At 47.3% G+C, this 20,139-nt stretch overlaps 1 protein-coding gene across 2 annotated transcripts; it reads left to right on the top strand.

Annotated features, from left to right (window-relative positions):
• The first annotated feature begins 15,284 nt into the window (after nt 1–15,284).
• On the top strand, nt 15,285–18,583 carry GNG8 (G protein subunit gamma 8). 2 transcript variants are annotated; one of them, XM_087971283.1, is made up of 3 exons: nt 15,285–15,458; nt 17,346–17,520; nt 18,496–18,583. In XM_087971283.1, the coding sequence occupies exons 1-2, from the start codon at nt 15,375–15,377 to the stop codon at nt 17,472–17,474; spliced, it is 213 nt and encodes a 70-aa protein (XP_087827409.1). In that variant the 5' UTR covers nt 15,285–15,374; the 3' UTR covers nt 17,475–17,520; nt 18,496–18,583. The 2 variants fall into 2 exon arrangements, with proteins under 2 accessions (XP_087827409.1, XP_026543858.1); XM_026688073.2 differs by lacking the exon at nt 18,496–18,583 and adding an exon at nt 18,077–18,266.
• Nucleotides 18,584–20,139: the final 1,556 nt, after the last annotated feature.

Below are 20,139 nucleotides of genomic sequence, written 5' to 3'. Positions count from 1 at the left end.
GTTCAGCAGCCTGGATCCCAAAAGGAACGTTTCAAAAACCAACTTAAAGGTAAAAAGCTACATTTAAAAAGAGAGAGAGAGAGAGAGAGAGAGAACCTGCTTGCAGAATCTGTCTTACCGCCTGGCCCTTCCTGAAAGTATCTCTCACCTCCAGGTTAACCTCCCAAATGTTTGGGCTAAACGGGGGCACCTTGGACCTCCCAAGGTCTCTAATGATTGATCTCTACTTCAATCTGGAGAGACATGAACTTCCTGCTTGAGCCCATAAGCTACAGCAGGCCAAATCTTCATGGGGCCCCCTGCAAATCCCACTAAAGTTTATGCTCTTTTGCAAAGAACAAGAGCACTAACGCTGGGAACTCCCTGAGGGTAAAACCCCTGAGTTTGTTGATCCATTTTTATAAGTCTGGGCAGAATTCCCAGTGTTCTCTCCATCTTACCTCTACGTGGGGAATCTGCAGGGATCGGAAAGGAAGGTTGATGGTTACGGTGGTTCCACCAAGCCCAGTTGCATCTTTCAGCAAAAACAAGTTTGCAAATTGATTTTATTTTTTGTTAGGTTCCCCACCGCTTGAGGGGGGTCTCCAAACTCGGTAGCTTTCCTGGCTGAGGAATTCTGGGAGTTGAAGTCCACAAGTCTTAAAAGTGGTCAAGTTGGGAGATTTAAGGGATAACAACAGTTCAGCCCGGGAATTCGCACTTTCCTCAACAGAGTTGCTTCTCTCCGTTTCTCTGGTCTGCACTGCTTTTTTGGGCATGGCTGCAGATTTTGTGACTTGGCATCAAGGCCAGAGGTGGGAAGCTGCCGGTTCACACCGGTTCAACCAAACCGGTAGCTAAGATTCTGTGCAGTTTGGCTAACCAGCAAATCCCACCACCGGCTGGCCCCGCTCCTGTTCATTATTCGGCCTGTTTTATGGCCTGTTTTCAGCCCAAAAATGGACTGAAAAACCCCCGAAAAACGGCCTGAAAACAGCCAAAAAACAGCCCGAAAGCAGCCCCAAAACAGTCCAAAAAACCAGCCTGAAACTGGCCAACAACAGCCAAAAAAACCCACCCAAAAACAGCCTGAAACCAGCCAACAACAGCCCAAAAAAAACAGCTCAAAAATAGCATGAAACCAGCCAAAAACCGCCTGAAAAATGGGCGGGACCAGCCAGTGGTTAGATTAGCCCCAACTGGCTGACTCCTATCTCTGCCTTTGAAGCAATTGGCTGGGAGGTGAGGCTGGGTGTGATGAGTGATGTTACCCATCCAGTCACATGACCAACCAGCCACGCCTACCCAGCCAGAGAACCGGTTGTTAAAAAATTGGCAGCCCACCACTGTTTCCAAGGTCAACACAAAGACACGCACACACACACACACACACACACCTGTCCTTCAAGCCAATAGCAAGGAAAGTATTTGATCTGTTTACCCAAAGTCACTCAAAGACAACAGAACGGAAAGGCTACTGGAGTTAAAAGGAGAGAATGGCCGGCGTGGTTCGTCAGTGAAGGAGGGTAGATTCCTCGACTTACAACCACCATTCAACCCATCATTTCTGTTGCTAAGCGAGTCATGGGTTCAGCGCGTTTCGCTGCCATTCTTAAAGGGAATCCCTGCGGTTGGTTAAGTTAGGGAGACGGCGGTTTGAAATCCGCCCACTTGGCTTCCCAGACGGGGAATCATGTGGCACTGTGACCGTTGTAAATACGAGTCGGTTGCCCAGCGTCCGAATATTGATCACGTGGCGGTGAAGATACTGCAATGGTCGTAAGTGTGAAAAACATACTCCCCTTGTTTCAGTGCCGTGGTCACTTTGGTCAGTGAACAAATTGTTGTACGTCGAAGAATATCCCCCCTGATCGTGAGATAGAAGGTGGGGTGGGCCGACCCTTCCTGGAAAGCAAACCCCAATTTCTTTGGGTCCCCTGTTGCAAACACACACACACGTTCCACTGCTCAGCTCCCAGCTGTGCATCATGGGCTCAGCTCCACTTTCCATCCGGCTTTCTGGGGTCCATCTCTCCCCCGCCCTTGCAGCCCCTCCCTTCTCCCCCTACACACACACACACACACACACACACACACACACACACACGGCCCTCTGCTTCCAACTCCAGCAGCCCAGAGGCCCTTATGAGAACCAGATGCTGCCCCCCCCCTCAGAAAAGATAGCCAGGAATGAAGGGCACTTTCCCCACTTCCCCTCCCTCTCTCCCTTCCCAGTTTAGGGGGAGGGGGGAGGCTGGCTGGGCGGCCTCTTCCTCCCTCCCGCGCCCTTCATTTGGGAGCAGTCCCAGTTCGGCTGCAGTTATTTTAAGGGTGGGCTTGGATGGGTTATCTTATCTCCTCTTTCTCCCTCTCCTCCTCCTCCTCCTCCTCCTCCTCCTCCTGTCTGCAAATCACACTCCCTCCTAGCACTGATGATGTTATCTAGTTGGGTCATGAAACATCTGAAAACAAACAACCAAGTTCAGGGAGCATCCAGGACCCCACAGTCCTCCTCCTCCTCCTCCCTCTTCCTCCTCCTCCTCTCCTCCTCCTCCTCCTCTTCTTCCTCCTCCTCTTCCTCCTCTTCTTCTTCTTCCTCCTCCTCCTCCTCCCTCTTCTTCCTCCTCCTCTTCCTCCTCTTCTTCCCTCCTCCTCCTCCTCCTCCTCCTCTTCTTCTTCCTCCTCCTCCTCCTCTCTTTGCTGCTCTTCTCCCCCATCTTCTCCTCCTTCCTTTCCACTCCAAGGAGAAAACCCCGAACTCCAAACTCCGATCAGCCACTCGGGCAGGGGGGCCAGCAACGAACCTCTTCGGGGGATTTTGCCCCACCCAGTCCGCCCTGACCAAGGGCTCAGATCTGGCACCAGCCAAGGTGGGGAGGGGGGCACTTCTTCTTTCATGAACCCACCTATCCAGCCGAGCCCTTCGGGGGTGGAAAGCCAGACCGACCGAAATCTGAGCTGGAGGAAGCGAGAGGGGAGGGAAAGCTTGTCGGCAGGCCGGGGTTTTTGGCTCTCCACCGTGCTGACTTGAACCTGGCATGGGGACAGGGCCTCTCCTAATCTTTTCCAGATGGGAGACAAAAGACACACCACCCCCTCCCCTGTTTCCTTTTCTCCTGTCTTACTCCACGGCCCAAGGGGGCTTCCTCTCCCCAAACAGCAATCGCTTCATATTAGGAGGGTTTGCAAAGGCAGCATGAGACGGGCCGGGAGAACGCACGAAGCGGAGAAGGCCATATAAAGCCATCCCACCCACCCACCCGCAGCCGAAGCCATAAAACAGGCTCTCCTTTGCAAAAACAGTGTGTGTGTGTGTGTGTCTGTCTGTCTGTCTATCTGCTGGATAGATGAGACTCTGGAAAGAGGGCAGAGAAGAGCGACCAGGAGGACGAGAGGACTGGAGGCTAAAACCTACGAAGAACAACGGTTGCAGGAACTGGGCCTGGCTGGTCTAGGGAAGAGAAGGACCAGGGAAGACAGGAGAGCAGCCTTCCAATATGTGAAAGGAGAGGGAGAGAAAGGAAAGGAAAGAAAAAGAAGAAGAGGAAGGAAGGAAGGAAGGAGAGAAAAAAAGAAAGAAAGAAAGAAAGAAAGAAAGAAAGAAAGAAAGAAAGAAAGAAAGAAAGAAAGAAAGAAAGAGGGAGAGAAAGTGAGAGAACAAGGAAGGAAGGAGGAAGGAGAGAAAGAAAGAAAGAAAGAAAGAAAGAAAGAAAGAAAGAAAGAAGAAAGAAAGAAAGAAAGAAAGAAAGAAGAAAGAAAGAAAGAAAGAAAGAAAGAAGAAAAAAGAAAGAAAGAAAGAAAAGAAAGAAAGAAAGAAAGAAAGAGGAGAAAAGTGAAAACAAGGAAAGGAGGAAGGAGGAAGGAGAGAAAGAAAGAAAGAGAAAGAAAGAAAGAAAGAAAGAAAGAAAGAAAGAAAGAAAGAAAGAAAGAAAGAAAGAAAGAAAGAAAGAAAGAAAGAAAGAAAGAGGGAGAGAGAGCAAGGGAGAGTGACTGGAGGCTAAAACATACGAGGAACAGTTGCAGGAACTGGGCCTGGCTGATCTAGGGAAGAGAAGGCACAAGAGCAGCCTTCCAATATTTGAAGGGAGAGGGAGAGAAAGGAAAGGAAAGAGAAAGAGAAAGGAAGGAAGGAAGGAGAAAGAAAAAAGAGGGAGAGAAAAAGGAAGGAAGGAAGGAGAGAAAGAAAGAAAGGGAGAGAAAGAGAGGGAGAACAAGAGAGAGTGACTGGAGGCTGAAACATACGATGAACATTTGCAGGAACTGGGCCTGGCTGGTCTAGGGAAGAGAAGGACCAGGGGAGACAGGAGAGCAGCCTTCCAATATTTGAGGGCAGGGGGGTTGGACTAGATGATCTACAAGGTCCCTTCCAACTCTGTTAATCTGACTTTAATCTGATTTTAATGAACAGATGGACCAGTGGAGACAGGAGAGCAGTCTTCCAATATTTGAGGGGCTGCCACAGAGAGGAGGAGGGGGTCAAGCTATTCTCCAAGGCACCTGAAGGCCAGACAAGGAATAAAGGATGGAAACTGAAGAAGGAGAGATTCAACCTGGAAATAAGGAGAAACTTTCTGACAGAACAATCAACCAATGGAACAGAAGTTGCCCTCGAAGTTGTGGGAGCGCCATTGGAGACTTTCAAGAAGAGATTGGACTGCCATCTGTCATAAATGGTGCAGGGTCTCCTGCTTGGGTTGGAAGGTTGGACTAGATGACCTACAAGGTCCCTTCCAACTCTGATTATCTGTTAATCTGGACAGGATGGAACAGGATTGCTTTGAACCCTCTTGAACACACCAGGAAAGCATGCTCAATGTGTGTGTGTGTGTCTGTGTGTTTCACCCCCTAGCATTCGGGGTTCAAAGCTGAGTTGGAGCCCAACGGACGGACGATTCGAATTCTGCCAAGGTTTGAGAACAGATTGGACTGCCTGTTGTGGGTTAAAAGGCCGCAGCCAAGCGGTTGTGTGTTCTTTGGCTCAACAGTTGAGTGTGTGTGTGTGTGTGTGTTATGTGATCCACTTTTGTGACCTCCTGACACGCCAATTCAACATGGGGAAGCCAGATCCACTGTGGCTAACTTCACAACCGCAGAACTTTCTCCAAATTCCCTTAACAAACGTTTCACTTAGCAACCGTCGTTAAGCCGAGGACGGCCTGTACTTCCCTGGTCCATGCAGGGGAAACAAAGGATTCAGAATTCAGATTAACAGAGTTGGAAGGGACCTTGTAGGTCATCTAGTCCAACCCCCCCCCCCTGCCCAAGCAGGAGTGGGAACCAATCGCTCGTGCAATCCTGCATCCGGGCTGCACTCCTACGAAGGTATTTAACCTGGTTACTCTCTATCGACCCATTTCTGGACCTGCAAATGACTCTGAAACCTAGTTTGCGCAAGCCACCCACTCTTCTAATCCCGGTTTCTGCCAGCCGAGCGTCCCACGCCATGCAGCCACCGGGTCACACCGCCCTGAGATAAAGGCACTGGGGGAAGACGGGCCTTGGTGGTGGTTGGGGCGAGGGCTGTGGGGGGGAGTCAGAGAGGATCGGTGTCTTCCCCCTTCTCCCCTCCACACCCCCCAGCCACCAGCCGGGAGATGCTTCCCTTCCTCACCCACCAAGCAGAAGGATGCGGGTGCTGGTGGCGGGGTTGCTATGGCGACGGCCCCAGCCAGCCTCATCCTCTGGAGATGCTGAAGAGTCAGCGGAGGATGAGCGGAAGAGCCGAGAAGATGGGGAGAAGGGAATTGGGGGGGGGGGGGAAGGTTAATTTATTTCCCCGCTCCCCGGATTTTATCCAGTAGGTCTTCCTTGACAAGCCACCTTTGCTCTGAAAAAGGCTGCAGAAACCAACCAGGCCCCCTTCCCCACCCCTTAAGCAAGAAAGGCTAAGTTTCTAGTCCACATGGGACTAGGATCCATAGTTCCAGCATTTTAAAACGCCTTCTCAATACCACGTCTTCTCACTTTTGAGAGTCCAGTTATCTGTATTTTTTAAAGAATCAAGCATCCGGTGGGCGCTTTCGAATGATCCCACCCTGGGAAGGGATGGCAGGGGTGCCGGGAGCATGTGCAGAGTGCCTTTCTCCTGGGTGAAGCCAAAGGGCACTGTGTTTCTCCAGTTTGGGTAGTTTAAGATGCTTGGACCTCAAGGCCCAGAATCCCCCAGCCAGCATGCCAATGAATTTGAAGATGGGTGGAGTTCGCCCCCCCCCCACCCCCGAATTCCTCAGCCAACTGAAAGTCCAAGCATCTGAAAGTTGCCAAGGTTAAGAAACACTGTTATAGCCTTGCTCTCTCTCCTTCCTTCCTTCCTTCCATTCTTCCTTCCTTTTCTCTCTCCTTTCCTTCCTTCCTTCCTTTCATTCATTCTTCCTTCCTTTTCTCTTTCCTTTCCTTCCTTCCTTCCTTCCATTCATTCATTCTTCCTTTTCTCTTTCCTTCCTTCCTTCCATTCATTCTTCCTTCCTTTTCTCTCTCTCCTTTCCTTCCTTCCTTCCTTCCTTCCTTCCTTCCATTCTTCCTTCCTTTTCTCTTTCCTTTCCTTCCTTCCTTCCATTCATTCATTCTTCCTTTTCTCTTTCCTTTCCTTCCTTCCTTCCATTCATTCTTCCTTCCTTTTTTCTCTTTCCTTCCTTCCTCCCTCCCTTTCATTCATTCTTCCTTCTTTTTCTCTTTCCTTCCTTCCTTCCTTCCTCCCTCCCTCCCTCCCTTTCATTCATTCTTTCTTCCTTTTCTCTCTCCTTTCCTTCCTTCCATTCATTCTTCCTTCTTTTTATCTTTCCTTCCTTCCTCCCTCCCTCCCTTTCATTCATTCTTCCTTCCTTTTCTCTCTCTCTTCTTCCTTCCTTTCCTTCCTTCCTTCCTTTTCTCTCTTTCCTTCCTTCCTCCCTCCCTCCCTCCCTTTCATTCATTCTTCTTTTCTCTCTCCTTCCTTCCTTCCTTCCTTCCTTCCTTCCTTCCTTCCTTCCTTCCCTTCCATTCATTCTTCCTTCCTTTTCTCTTTCCTTTCCTTCCTTCCTTCCATTCATTCTTCCTTCCTTTTCTCTCTTTCCTTCCTTCCTTCCTTGCTTTCATTCATTCTTCCTTCTTTTTATCTTTCCTTCCTCCCTCCCTCCCTCCCTTTCATTCATTCTTCCTTCCTTTTCTCTCTCTCTCCTTCCTTCCTTTCCTTCCTTCCTTCCATTCATTCTTCCTTCCTTTTCTCTCTTTCCTTCCTTCCTCCCTCCCTCCCTCCTTCCCTTCCTTCCATTCATTCTTCCTTCCTCCCTCCCTCCCTTTCATTCATTCTTCTTTCCTTTTCTCTCTCTCTTCCTTCCTTCCTTCCTTCCTTCCTTCCTTCCTTCCTTCCTTCCTTCCTTCCTTCCTTCCTTCCTTCCTTCCCCAGGGATGGAAACGCACCCATTCACCCACTCACATATAACGTGCATATAAACACAGAACGAAGGCACCCCAAAACTACCAGCCCCTCCTTCAAAATCTGGGGACGCTCCAGGCCACTCCCGGCAGAGCGGATACGTCTTTTGCTAACTTTGCATTCTTCTTTTCCTGAAAAAAGAAGGAGAGGAAGATTCGCCCACTGGCGGCTCTAAAACCCCAGGCTCCATAGCCGAGCGGCTCTCTCTCGCTGCGTTGCAGAACTCCCTCGATGGCCCCCTTCTGCAGGTAGACTGCTCTTGACCCCAGCTCTCTTCCTCTCCAGCAATAAAATGGCTGGGCTTTGGCCTCTCCTTTCTGCCTGCCGGGCTCCGCAGCCGTCCTTCCCCGTCCCACCCTCTGGCAGAGCTCTGATCTTTTCCAGACGCTGCCCCAAGAATTCCTCCGCCCCCCCCCGTTAATTTTAGCCCCCCCCCTGCCCTGCAACACCCTTATCGCAGCTGGCAGAAGGAGAACCAGAGGGGGCTGCAGGGGAGTTGTGCGCACACATACACACACACACACACACACACGTTTGTCAAAGGAACTGAGCGCTCCTGTCAGAGTCCCATGCAGCTTGCACACAGTCGCAGTATTTGTGCAAAAAGGACTCCATGTACACACAGACACACTCAGCTTCCGTCCTCTGTGTTGGAGGCAGAGAGAGATCATCCAGAAGGTCCGGAAGACACAAGCAGGGATTTAGGAATTTAAAAAAATCCTCCCATCTACAGTTAGCCCTCGAGACTTGCAACCATTCATTTAGTGACGGTTCCAAGTTACAACAGCACTGGGAAAAGGGACCTCACACTTACGACCGTTGCAGCCTTCCTGTGGTCACGTGGTCCAAATTTAGACCTTGGGCAACTGACTTGTATTTATGACGGTTTCCGGGTCTAGCAAAAGAATATGACTTAAATGCAAAAATAGAATTCGGTGTGCAATGGAGACCCAACTCTTGCGTTACCACCGTGTTTGTTAATCTTAGCAACTTTAAGATGGACTTCGATTCCCAGAATTCCCCAGCCAGCATGCTAATGAAGTTGAAAATGGGTGGACTACAACTCCCAGAATTCCCCAGCCAGCGTGCTACTAAACTTTGAAGATGGGTGGACTTCAACTCCCAGAATTCCCCAGCCAGCACACTATTGAACTGGAACATGACTGCCTCTTGGGAATTCTGGGAGTTGAAGTCCACAAACCTTTTAAGTCGCCAAAGTGGACAACCGCGGCATTTATCAGGTGATAAAAATCTGGCAGGCCACATATATGAGCTCAGAAATTCCCTTTTGCTCACTCAGGTCTAGCAAGTTGCTCGATCTCCAAATTTGGTAGCGGAATCGAATTTCAGAGGCTGGCAGGAATTTTCCAAGAATATTTGTTAATACTGTGAAGCAGGCGCCTTCCACACGGGGTGATGGTCTTGCCTGCTCTGCCCCCCTGTGGCTGACATCAGCACTGCGCCCAAGGTGGTTTTCTCCTCCCAAATCAGAGGTCTCCAAACTGAGCAACTTTAAGACTTGTGGACTTCAACTCCCAGAATTCCCCAGAGGCAGTCATGATCCAGTTCAATAGCGTGCTGGCTGGGGGATTCTGGGAGTTGTAGTCCACCCATCTCAAAGTTGATTAAGCTGCTGGCTGGGGAATTCTGGGAATCGAAGTCCACCTATCTTAAAGTTCATTAACACGCGGGCTGGGGAATTCTGGGAGTTGTAGTCCACTCATCTCAAAGTTCATTAACATACTGGCTGGGGAATTCTGGGCATTGAAGTCCACAAGTCTTAATGTTGCCAAGTTTGGGGACCCCTGTCCCAAATGCTGCTAAAATCTAACATTGCTGGCAGAATTTTTTTTGCAAAATTCTCGAGAATTTTATTCTGAACAATCTGGTCATCCTGTGATACCCCGAGTTAATTTTCACCCCCCACCCTTTTTTTTTCCTTGTAAAAAAGAAAAAAAAGCATAAGGTAGAGAAACACCATCTCTTGCGATTGGTACTCTAAGCCAACTTCCTACCAAACTCGGTTACTTCTAACCGGGCAAAATACACGAGATGCAATCCCAGGATGCTGAGCCCATTGTACATACACCCCGGCCACGAAGGATTTGGGGGGTTTTTTTTTTGTTGGGGTTGGGGGGGGGGGGGGGGGGGGGGGGGGGGGGTGTTTGGTGTTGGTTTTTTTTTTTTTTTTGGGGGGGTTTGTTTTTTTGGGTTTTTTTTTTGGTTGTTTTTGGTTTGGGGGGTTTTTTTTTTTGGGTTTTTTTTTTTTTTTTTTTTTTTTTGGGGTGTTTTTTGGGGGTTTTTTGTGGTTTTTTTTTTTTTTTTTTTTTTTGGTTTTGTTTTTTTTTTTTTTTTTTTGGTTTTTTTTGGTTTTTTTTTTTTTTTTTTTTTTTTTTGTTTTTTTTTTTTTTTTTTTTTTTTTTTTTTTTTTTTTTTTTTTTTTTTTTTTTTTTTTTTTTTTTTTTTTTTTTTTTTTTTTTTTTTTTTTTTTTTTTTTTTTTTTTTTTTTTTTTTGGATCGCATGACTGTAGGGGTGCTATGGGGGTCCTAAGAGCAAGGAACGGTGAGTCGTTTTTGTAAAGCACCGTTGTACATTTGGTCACTGAATGAACAGTTGTAAGTTAAGTTCTACCTGTCGAGGGCCTCTCAGTGCAGTGGTTCTCAAAGTTAGCAACTTGAAGATGGGTGGACTTCACCTCCCAGAATTCTCCAGCTAGCCTGGGAGTTGAAGTCCACCCATCTTGTCAGTTCACTAGCATGCTTGCTGGAGAATTCTGGGAGTTGAAGTCCACCCATCTTGTCAGTTCACTAGCATGCTTGCTGGAGAATTCTGGGAGTTGAAGTCCACCCATCTTGTCAGTTCACTAGCATGCTTGCTGGAGAATTCTGGGAGTTGAAGTCCACCCATCTTATAAGTTCACTAGCATGCTTGCTGGAGAATTCTGGGAGTTGAAGTCCACCCATCTTGTCAGTTCACTAGCATGCTTGCTGGAGAATTCTGGGAGTTGAAGTCCACCCATCTTATAAGTTCACTAGCATGCTTGCTGGAGAATTCTGGGAGTTGAAGTCCACCCATCTTGTCAGTTCACTAGCATGCTTGCTGGAGAATTCTGGGAGTTGTAGTCCACCCATCTTATAAGTTCACTAGCATGATGGCTAGGGGATTCTGGGAGTTGAAGTCCACCCACCTTATAAGTTTTTAAGCTTGAGAAACATTGATCGTGGGAATCTCCAAATGCTTCCATAAACCAGGTCTCCAGCCTTAGATCCTGCCTGGCCCATCCTCCTCTCTGCGTATAAAACGGCTTCTCCTGGGGGGGGGGCAGCCACTGTCAGCAGCAGGTCCCTTTCTTCTATGCTTTGTCTGCGAAACCCCAGCGGGGACCTTCCACCAGCTGCTCACACCACCCAGAGACCCAGGCAGTCCCTCCCTGAAGCTGCAACAGGTAGGAACCTTCTCTTTCTTCTTCTCTGGAACCTGGAGCCACTCGATTTGTGGGGGCGGGGGTGGAGGGAGGAATGGAGAAAGAACAGTCTCCAACTTGGGCAGCGTGGGTTCGAAGGGGAGCCTGGCATTTGGTACCCCTAATTCTGGAGAAACCGAAGGGTGAACCAAACACACACGGACCCTAGCAAAGCTGCCTCCTTCTAAACCGGGATTTGGGGCGGGAGGGAGGGGATTTGGGGACCTCCCCCTCGAGCAAAGCCAAGATTTTAATTGCTTCTTAGGACCTGTGTTTTGATGGATTAGGCGTTGAGGATCAAAAATTTCTAGAGGGGTCTGCTAGCATCTTTTTCTGGCTAACAGATTTGATCCAGAGGCATCAAAAGCGAAGCTTTTTCTTAAGCGTGCCTTCATTTCAGTTTCGACATCTCACCTTAAAATACAAACAAAGAGAATGATGAAATAAGAAACCAACCAAAAAAAGACGTCCAAGATAAGTGACCTCGTTTCCTTTTGAGGCAGAGTTATTTAGCCATCCCACCAGCTCTTTCTAAGTTTGAAGAAGTAACACCGATAAATAGCACCCACCTGCTAAAAGCCAGTTTTCGTGAAACATTCTTGTCTTAATTTCATCTGAAAGAGAGTAAGAGATCAAAAGTGTGTAGCCTTATATTAAATAAGGTGCAATATTTCTTTAGTCAAATCCAATCAAATTTTCAGAACCCTGGATCCAAAGTTGCAGAGCGGATGGCTTTGAATAAAATGTTATTATTCATAAAAAATGCTACCTGAATTGTCTTGAATCAAACAGTGCATTTGTGATCTATTCCGATGTATATAGTGGCATTTTTAAACTATTTGACTTACTATTTAGATAGGTTTTAGATAGGTTTTAGACTAGGTTTTTATTATTATTATTATTATTATTATTATTATTATTATTATTATTATTATTATTATTATTATTATTATTATTATTATTAATTTTTAAATACATGTAGTGTGATTGTGATGTGGTGCTTGGGGCACTGTGCTGGAGTAGCTTTCAAATTTCATTGTATTCGTGGAATGCAATGACAATAAAGGTAAAATTCAAAAATTCAAATTCAAATTTCGGGCTGGTACAGACCAACCTGGTTTTCTTGCCTCATTGCAAACTTTTTATTGTTTCACTTGAGTTGCATCCTCACAAGTTAAAGGTTTCGAAGATCAGAAATTCCCTTTTCCCTCTGCCTTACAGTATAGGAGAAAGTTACCTATAGCTAACAGTGAGAGCCAAGATGGAATATTCGGAATATGAGCAGTTTAGGAGGCACTAAAAATTCATGTGCTGCGTGCAGTGTTATATTGGCAGTCCTTCAGTATCCCACAGGAAATGTGGACTTAATAACTGTAAAGCACCAGATGCTTTTCCACTGTAATTAAAAATTAATTTAATTTAAAACTTCTAAAAGCTTTTGTTTATTTTTGTTTATCAGTGTCCAGAGTTGCTGGGCGGTTTCTGAATATGATATAAATAAAATTATAATCTTTTTGGGAAATAAAATTTGAATGTTTAAACTAGGTCCTTGTTGAAAAATAGGTTTGGGTTTCCCTTATATTTTTATTTCTTTACGTACCCAAGAGGGGAAAAAAAGTAGGATAAATACACCCATTTGGATCACTGCCTGTTGTTTATCCCTTTGCATCATAATTTTATTTATTATGAAATGGATATGCCGCCCATCTCACTTAAAGATGACTCTAGGCAGCTTAGAACAAAGAAAGGCAACAGAATAAAATCTTCAAACATTCCAGTAATGAATATTAGCATTATTTAGCCATTTTATTTTAAAACAGTTCACTTTTAACTACTGTATTTTAGCCATCTTAGATCCCAATCAAATACTTCTCACTTGGGCCAACTGCCCTAAGTTGTAGGGTGTGTGACCCCTGATGCCACTTTCTCTGCTCTTGAGATCCTTTCTTTGTGCCATTCAAACACGGAGGGGATCTCCAGGGATCACTTGCTCCCTTCCTGATATTTATCTGTGCAAAGCAGCAATGAGGGAGCCCTCTCTTCTCCCTTGGCATCAGGTGCCAAGCTGAGCTGGATTGGGCCCCAGCTGGCAGGGCAGGGCAGCAGAAAGATCTGGCTTTCCTGCCAGGAAAGCAGAAAACGCCGTGAAAAGCCCTCTGCGTACGCTCAGAGTCTTCCTTTCTTGGCAACTAGCATTGGACGCCTGGCATTGCAAGCTGCTTTAGCCTACCTTTGATGCAGCCTCGTAAACCGCCATTTGTTCTTCCCAGAATCCCCCCAGCAACTAAGTAAAACAATGGAGCAAATTGCCAGAAGGCTTCCAGATTCCAAAATTGGGGTCCCTCCCTCCAAAAAATTGGCAAGGGGGGAAAAAGAGAGTGGCTTGACCTACTTTGCAGGTTTCAAAAGAGCTCTGCGTATTCTCAGAGGCACTGTTGCCCTCTGGGGCCAAAATGAACTCTTAAGAGAACAAAAGAACAGAATAACAAGAGTTGGAAGGGACCGTTGGAGGTCATCTAGTCCAACTCCCGGCCCAAGCAGGAGATCCTAGTATATACCATTCTGGACAAATTGTTGCCTAGTCTCTTTAAAAAAAAAAACTTCCAATGTTGGAGCAGCACAACTTCGGGAGGGAAATCATCCCATTGAATTAATGAGTTAACATTGAATTAATTCACGACGAATTCTTCTAACTTATAAGGAAGTTGCTACTTAGTTCCAGGTTGCTTCTTTCCTCGATTAGTTTTCATCCGTTGTTTCTTGTCCTGCCTCCAGGTGATTTGGAGAATAAGGATTGGAAGTATCCAATATTGGAAGATGGCTATCATGTCACCCCCCTAATCCTTCTTCTCATTAAACCAGGCATAGCCAATTCCAGCAACCATTCTTATAGATGTTTTTTTTAGCCTCCAGTCCCCTAATATTTGGAACAGGCTCTCCTGCTGGAGCAGGGGGTTGGACTAGATGGCCTCCCAGATCCCTTCCAATTCTATGATCTAATTCGTCTTTATTGCTCTCCTCGGCACCCTTTCCAGAGTCTCAAATGTGGTGGGCCAAAACTGCAAATATTCTCAGCGTGGTCTAAATTCCAAGGCAGTAGAAAAGCCGTATTAACACCTCGCATCTTATGAGAATGGGAGCCTTTAGAAGGGAGGGGCTGCTTCCAGGGACCCCCCCCTCCCTTCCTGCTACCCTGCCACATTTCTCCCATTCCCCCCCACCCCCCAAAAAAATATCTCTAGCTGTATCCTAAGCTTTCTTCCCTGCCGCCGCTTCCATCTTCCACGCAGGAGGGCTGTGCAATTAGCGGATGGCTTTGAACCTGGAGAAGCAGAAGGGGGGGGGGTGTAAGCAGGGAGCTAATTAATGGCATTTTGCCCCCTGCAAATGGTTGCTCCACCCGGTTGGGGGTCCAGTGGTGCCCTTTTCCTTTGGAAAGCAGGCCAGGCTCAGAGCCTCCCACTGTCACCCTTCATCTCTTCGGCAGCCTGCACACACACCCCCACCCACCCCCAAAAATCTCATTTTCTCTTTCATTCTGGCAAGAATTAAAGACCCAGGAAACCAACATTGGTTAATTGCTCTGCAGAAAGAGTGCGGAGAAGAGCAACAAAGAGGATTAGGGGGCTGGGGGATAGAGCATAGGAAGAATGGTTGAGGGACTTGGGTACGTCACGCAAAGAAGGATTAGGGGGGGGGCGGCATGATGGTAGTGTTCCAGGATTTGAGGGGCTGCCCCAAAGAAGAGGGAGTCAAGCTATTCTCCAAAGCACCTGAAGACAGAATAAAAAGCAATGGATGGAAACGAATGCAGAAGCAACCTGGAAGACATTTCCCTAAAACCCAAGAACAATTAACCAGTGGAACAGCTTGCCACCAGACATTGTGGGTGCTACAATGGTGTTTAAGAAGAGGCTGGACAACCCTTTGTCTGAAACGAGATAGGTTCTCCTGCCCGAGCAGGGGGTTGGGCTAGAAGACCTCCAAGGTCCCATTCTGTTATTCTATTCTGTTATTTTTTTCCCTTTCATTCTGGCAAGAAAGATGGCTGGACGCAGGAAACCAACATTGGTTAATTGCCCTCTAGAAAAAGAGTGCAGGGAAGAGCAAAAAGAGGGTTAGTGGATTAGAGACTAAAATATTTGACCAATGGTTGCAGGAACTGCGTGTGTTACTTGTGTTCCTCTCATATGGGACTTTCCAGATTGGGGGAGGCTGGTCATTAAGCGGGACAGTTAGATACTGTGGGGACCATGCAACTTTTCTGGCCCAGGCTTGTGTATGGTGTGTATGGTGTGTGTGTGTGTGTGTGTGTGTGTTGTGATTAAGGACATTCTGAGAGTCAAGGGCTGCATTGATGGAGAATGCAAAATTCGTGTTTTGCATGCATATCTTCTCATCGGGGAAGGGAACACTGTGCTTCCCCGTTTGCTGCCAACGCACAACCGGCTGGTCTCTGTGTGCGCCACCCTGCTGGGCGAAGGTGTGCCCCCTCCCCCCTGTGTGTGTAGAACGGCATGTCCAACAACATGGCCAAGATTGCGGAGGCGCGCAAGACGGTGGAGCAGCTGAAGCTGGAGGTCAACATCGATCGCATGAAGGTAAAAGGGTTTCCCTTGGAGCCGGGAAGTGGGGCCAGAGCATCAAATCCTCACTGAACGGATGCCCAGGGCTGCTCCTGGAGTGATGTGGTGCAGTAGTCTAGCTAAAGAGGCTTGGGGAGCCAGGAAGTGGGCCCTGAACATCAAGTGCCCACTGAACAGATGCCCAGTGCCGCTCCTGAAGTAATACAATGTAGTAGTCTAACTAAAGGCTTTGGGAGCCAAACGAGTGAGTCACAAACATCGAATGCTCACTGAACAGATGCCCAAGTCTAGCTAAAGGCATCAAGTGCCCACTGAACAGATGCCCAGTGCCGCTCCTGAAGTAATACAATGTAGTAGTCTAACTAAAGGCTTTGGGAGCCAAACGAGTGAGCCACATAACATCGAATGCTCACTGAACAGATGCCCAGGGCCGCTCCTGGAGTAATGCAATGTAGTAGTCAGCTAAAGGCTTTGGGAGCCAAACGAGTGAGTCACAAACATCGAATGCTCACTGAACAGATGCCCAGGGCCGCTCCTGAAGTAATGCAATGTAGTAGTCTCAACTAAAGGCTTTGGGAGCCAAATGAGTGAGCCACATAACATCAAGTGCCCACTGAACAGATGCCCAGGGCCGCTCCTGAAGTAATGCAATGTAGTAGTCTAGCTAAAGGCTTTGGGAGCCAAACGAGTGAGCCACATAACATCGAATGCTCACTGAACAGATGCCCAGGGCTGCTCCTGAAGTAATGCAATGTAGTAGTCTAGCTAAAGGCTTTGGGAGCCAAATGAGTGAGTCACAAACATCGAATACTCACTGAACGGATGCCCAGGGCTGCTCCTGAAGTAATGCAATGTAGTAGTCAACTAAAGGCTTTGGGAGCCAAATGAGTGAGCCACATAACATCAAGTGCCCACTGAACAGATGCCCAGGGCGCTCCTGAAGTAATGCAATGTAGTAGTCTAGCTAAAGGCTTTGGGAGCCAAACGAGTGAGCCACATAACATCGAATGCTCACTGAACAGATGCCCAGGGCTGCTCCTGAAGTAATGCAATGTAGTAGTCTAGCTAAAGGCTTTGGGAGCCAAACGAGTGAGCCACATAACATCGAATGCTCACTGAACGGATGCCCAGGGCTGCTCCTGAAGTAATGCAATGTAGTAGTCTAGCAAAGGCTTTGGGAGCCAAATGAGGAGTCACAAACATCGAATGCTCACTGAACGGATGCCCAGGGCTGCTCCTGAAGTAATGCAATGTAGTAGTCTAACTAAAGGCTTTGGGAGCCAAACGAGTGAGCCACATAACATCGAATGCTCACTGAACAGATGCCCAGGGCTGCCCTGAAGTAATGCAATGTAGTAGTCTAGCTAAAGGCTTTGGGAGCCAAATGAGTGAGTCACAAACATCGAATACTCACTGAACGGATGCCCAGGGCTGCTCCTGAAGTAATGCAATGTAGTAGTCTAGCTAAAGGCTTTGGGAGCCAAACGAGTGAGCCACATAACATCGAATGCTCACTGAACAGATGCCCAGGGCTGCTCCTGAAGTAATGCAATGTAGTAGTCTAACTAAAGGCTTTGGGAGCCAAACGAGTGAGCCACAAACATCGACTCACTGAACGGATGCCCAGGGCCGCTCCTGGAGTAATGCAATGTAGTAGTCTAACTAAAGGCTTTGGGAGCCAAACGAGTGAGCCACATAACATCGAATGCTCACTGAACAGATGCCCAGGGCCGCTCCTGAAGTAATGCAATGTAGTAGTCTAGCAAAAGGCTTTGGGAGCCAGTAACCCCACCCCGCCCAGCATCAGATCCACACTGAAGAGATGCCCAGGGCTGCTCCTGAAATAATGTGGTGCCGTAATCTAGCTACAGCCTGTCTTTCGCGCTTCCTCCTGTGTGCCAGGTGTCCAAGGCGGCGGCCGATCTCTTGGCGTACTGCGAAGCCCACGCCAAGGAGGACCCCCTGGTCACGCCCGTCTCCTCGGCCGAGAACCCCTTCCGAGAGAAACGCCTCTTCTGCATCGTGCTGTGAGCCAGGACAGCCCCCCCCTCCTCAATTGCTGTGGCCTCTTCCTTGGGTAAGAAGAACCCCCCCTCCCCAAAACACTTCGGCACGGAGGTGGGGGGGAAGTGGCATTGAATAGGGGAGGGATGGCATTCCCCTTCAGGTAGTCCTCCACTTACGATGACTCATTTAGTGACTGTTTGAGATGACAACGGCGTCGAAAAAGGGGACTGGTGACCCATCCTCACAAGTATGACCATTGTAGCATGATGGATGACTCTTGGCTATGGACGTGTCCCATTGGAGAATATGAATTAGGATACACCCAGGGGGTGGAGGGAAAACCAGGGTCATGGGTGACAATGAATGATGTGTCTCAGAGTTGGCCACACCCAGGCAGCGCTGGCATGTTAACTCCCGATAAATCCTTTTGAAGTTTTGGAAGTTTGGCTTGAGACTCAGGATTTAAACTGGGTTAAGTGCCAGAATCCTGACCCCAAGGACTACCCTGTACTTGTATTTAAACATTGGAAGCCTGAGCTTCTAAGGTGTTTTATTCCTTTCTAATCTGCCTGCCTCTAAAGTTGGCTTCTTTTTTATTTCCCTCCAATATCTATCTATCTATCCAGATTGTTTCTTCCAAGTTGAATGAGAAGCGCCGTAAAACAAGCGGAACAGCCTGGTTTTAACTGGAAAAAAAAAAAAAAAGCAAGCTTGTAGTCCTCATCGTCACCGAGATCCAGTTGCCTGGAAGATTAAAACCGCACAAATTTTCTTGTCCTGGGTTTATCCTAATAAATGTTTAGTCTTTTCTTTCCACCTCTTTGCTCTTGTTTTTCATCCAAACAAGATTCATTAGTAATCCATTAAGCATCTGCAAAATAAACATAACCGGCTTCCAAATTATTGATTCAGCTTCCACTTTGTTTACTGCTGTGGTGGAATGACTAAATAACCTTCTATTATCGTAAAATCATTACCGCAACTCGAGAGATCTGGAAATGAAAATTGCCGGAAATGTATTATGGATTTTTTTTCTTTTTCAAAGCCAAATCCAATTTGCAAACAGGCAGACAGGAAGAAGATGGCAAGACAGCTGCTGGCTGGGGCAAGGTTTGGCACGCCAGGCACCCCTGTGCAGAATCCCACCCTCCAAACAATCTTTCCACATCTTTACAAAATACAGATCTAAATAAAAATTCTAATTGCAGGTTCTCCTCGACTTAGGAGCGTTCGTTCGGCAGCTGCTCCAGGTTACGACCACTTGAAGACGTGGAAAATAATAAAATATAAAGGAAATAAAATAAAGCGATTACGAAACCGAACAGAACATTGGCAATAAACAATAATAAAAAAGCAAAACGAATAAAATGAAAGGAATGAAATAATAAAATAATCAGGTCACTGAACTGAAGTAAAATAAAAAAATGCAATACATGCAAACTAAAAGATGCAATCTACGATAAGAAAATAAATGAAAAATAAAAATAATAAAATAAATGAAAAATAAAAATAATAAAATAAATGAAAAATAAAAATAATAAAAGAAATAAAAATAAAATAATAAAATAAATAAAAATAATAAATGCAAAATAAAAATAATAAAATAATAAAATAAAATAAAATAAAATAAAAATAATAATAACATTTTCCTGGCCAGGCTGACTCTTAACAGCAAATGGAAGGATTGTGACTCACAAGGCTTGGAGAGCAGTGAGATTTCCCACAGGTGAGATTGCTCAATTATGCTCGGCCAGTCCCAACCCTGGACTGGGATGCCCCCTGCCCTCCCTCCCCTTCCCAGCCCTGAGGATTGGAGCATTGTGCATCACACCAGCCCCCTTCTCTCCCCCCCGCACAATCTCAGGCCCAGCGGTGAGGCTCAGACACCGTTGTCCAGCGCATGGAGACACGACGTGTCATGCAAATATCGGAATGGTGTTTGGTCCATCCAGACTTGTACAATCGTGGGTTGTGAAACTCCTAATGGGAAGGCTGATCATCCACAGCTCGGTACCGGATACCCCCTCCCCAAATCTTCCTTCCCGGGGGAGCACCACGGATGCTGTTTCTGGCCACACCTAGTTGTTGATGCGTGAAGATGCTCAGATGTAGCCACGGGGTGGTATCAGACGGTTCGGACCAGGTCTGGAGACCCAGTAGCGGAAATTTTGAGTCGTTCAGAGAACCGGCAAATCCCACCTCTGACTGGCCCCACCCCCCCATCTAGTCTCCGCCTCCCATTGAGTCCCAGTTGATTGGCTGGGTCTCCTTTGGTTGCCTTGCACAGGAGAACGGAGCTGGAAAGTAGGTTAGTGGGGTGGGGAGGGAAGGGGGATTTTGCAGTAAGCTGTTGTGGTCGTCCGTCAGCCTGTGGAGCTGGCAGCAGAGTCGGACATTGGGGAGGAACATGGGCCAGTCTGGGAGTCTGAGGAGGACTCAGACGAGGGTCCTGCGTCCGATGCAGAGATGGGGCCAGAGCCATCTGGGAGTTATGTGCTGACTCCGGAGCCACCAGAATCTGACAGCAGCGAGGCAGAGGAACAGTGGGAGCCTGTTCCCAGTGCACGCATGCACAGAGCTGCCAGAAGGTAAGAACAGTTAAGACAAAAGAGGCGACTCGGGAGGAAGGCTTGGAGGTGATTGGCCCCTCCCATAAGACATAAAGGAGGAGCAAATGGAGAGGAGTCTT

This window comes from Notechis scutatus, chromosome 8 (assembly GCF_049901735.1).
Source record: "Notechis scutatus isolate UNSWTSFEM ecotype Mainland chromosome 8, rNotScu1.2, whole genome shotgun sequence".
NCBI lineage: Eukaryota > Metazoa > Chordata > Lepidosauria > Squamata > Elapidae > Notechis > Notechis scutatus.
This window is presented reverse-complemented; position numbering and strand designations above follow the sequence as displayed.

What these genes read in the sequence shown, in the direction of transcription:
- GNG8 (XM_087971283.1), top strand. Translation starts at nt 15,375, where the DNA reads ATGTCCAACAACATGGCCAAGATTGCGGAGGCGCGCAAGACGGTGGAG. An exon ending in TCAACATCGATCGCATGAAG is followed by an intron (nt 15,459 to 17,345) that starts GTAAAAGGGTTT and finishes CCTGTGTGCCAG; the next exon opens with GTGTCCAAGGCGGCGGCCGA.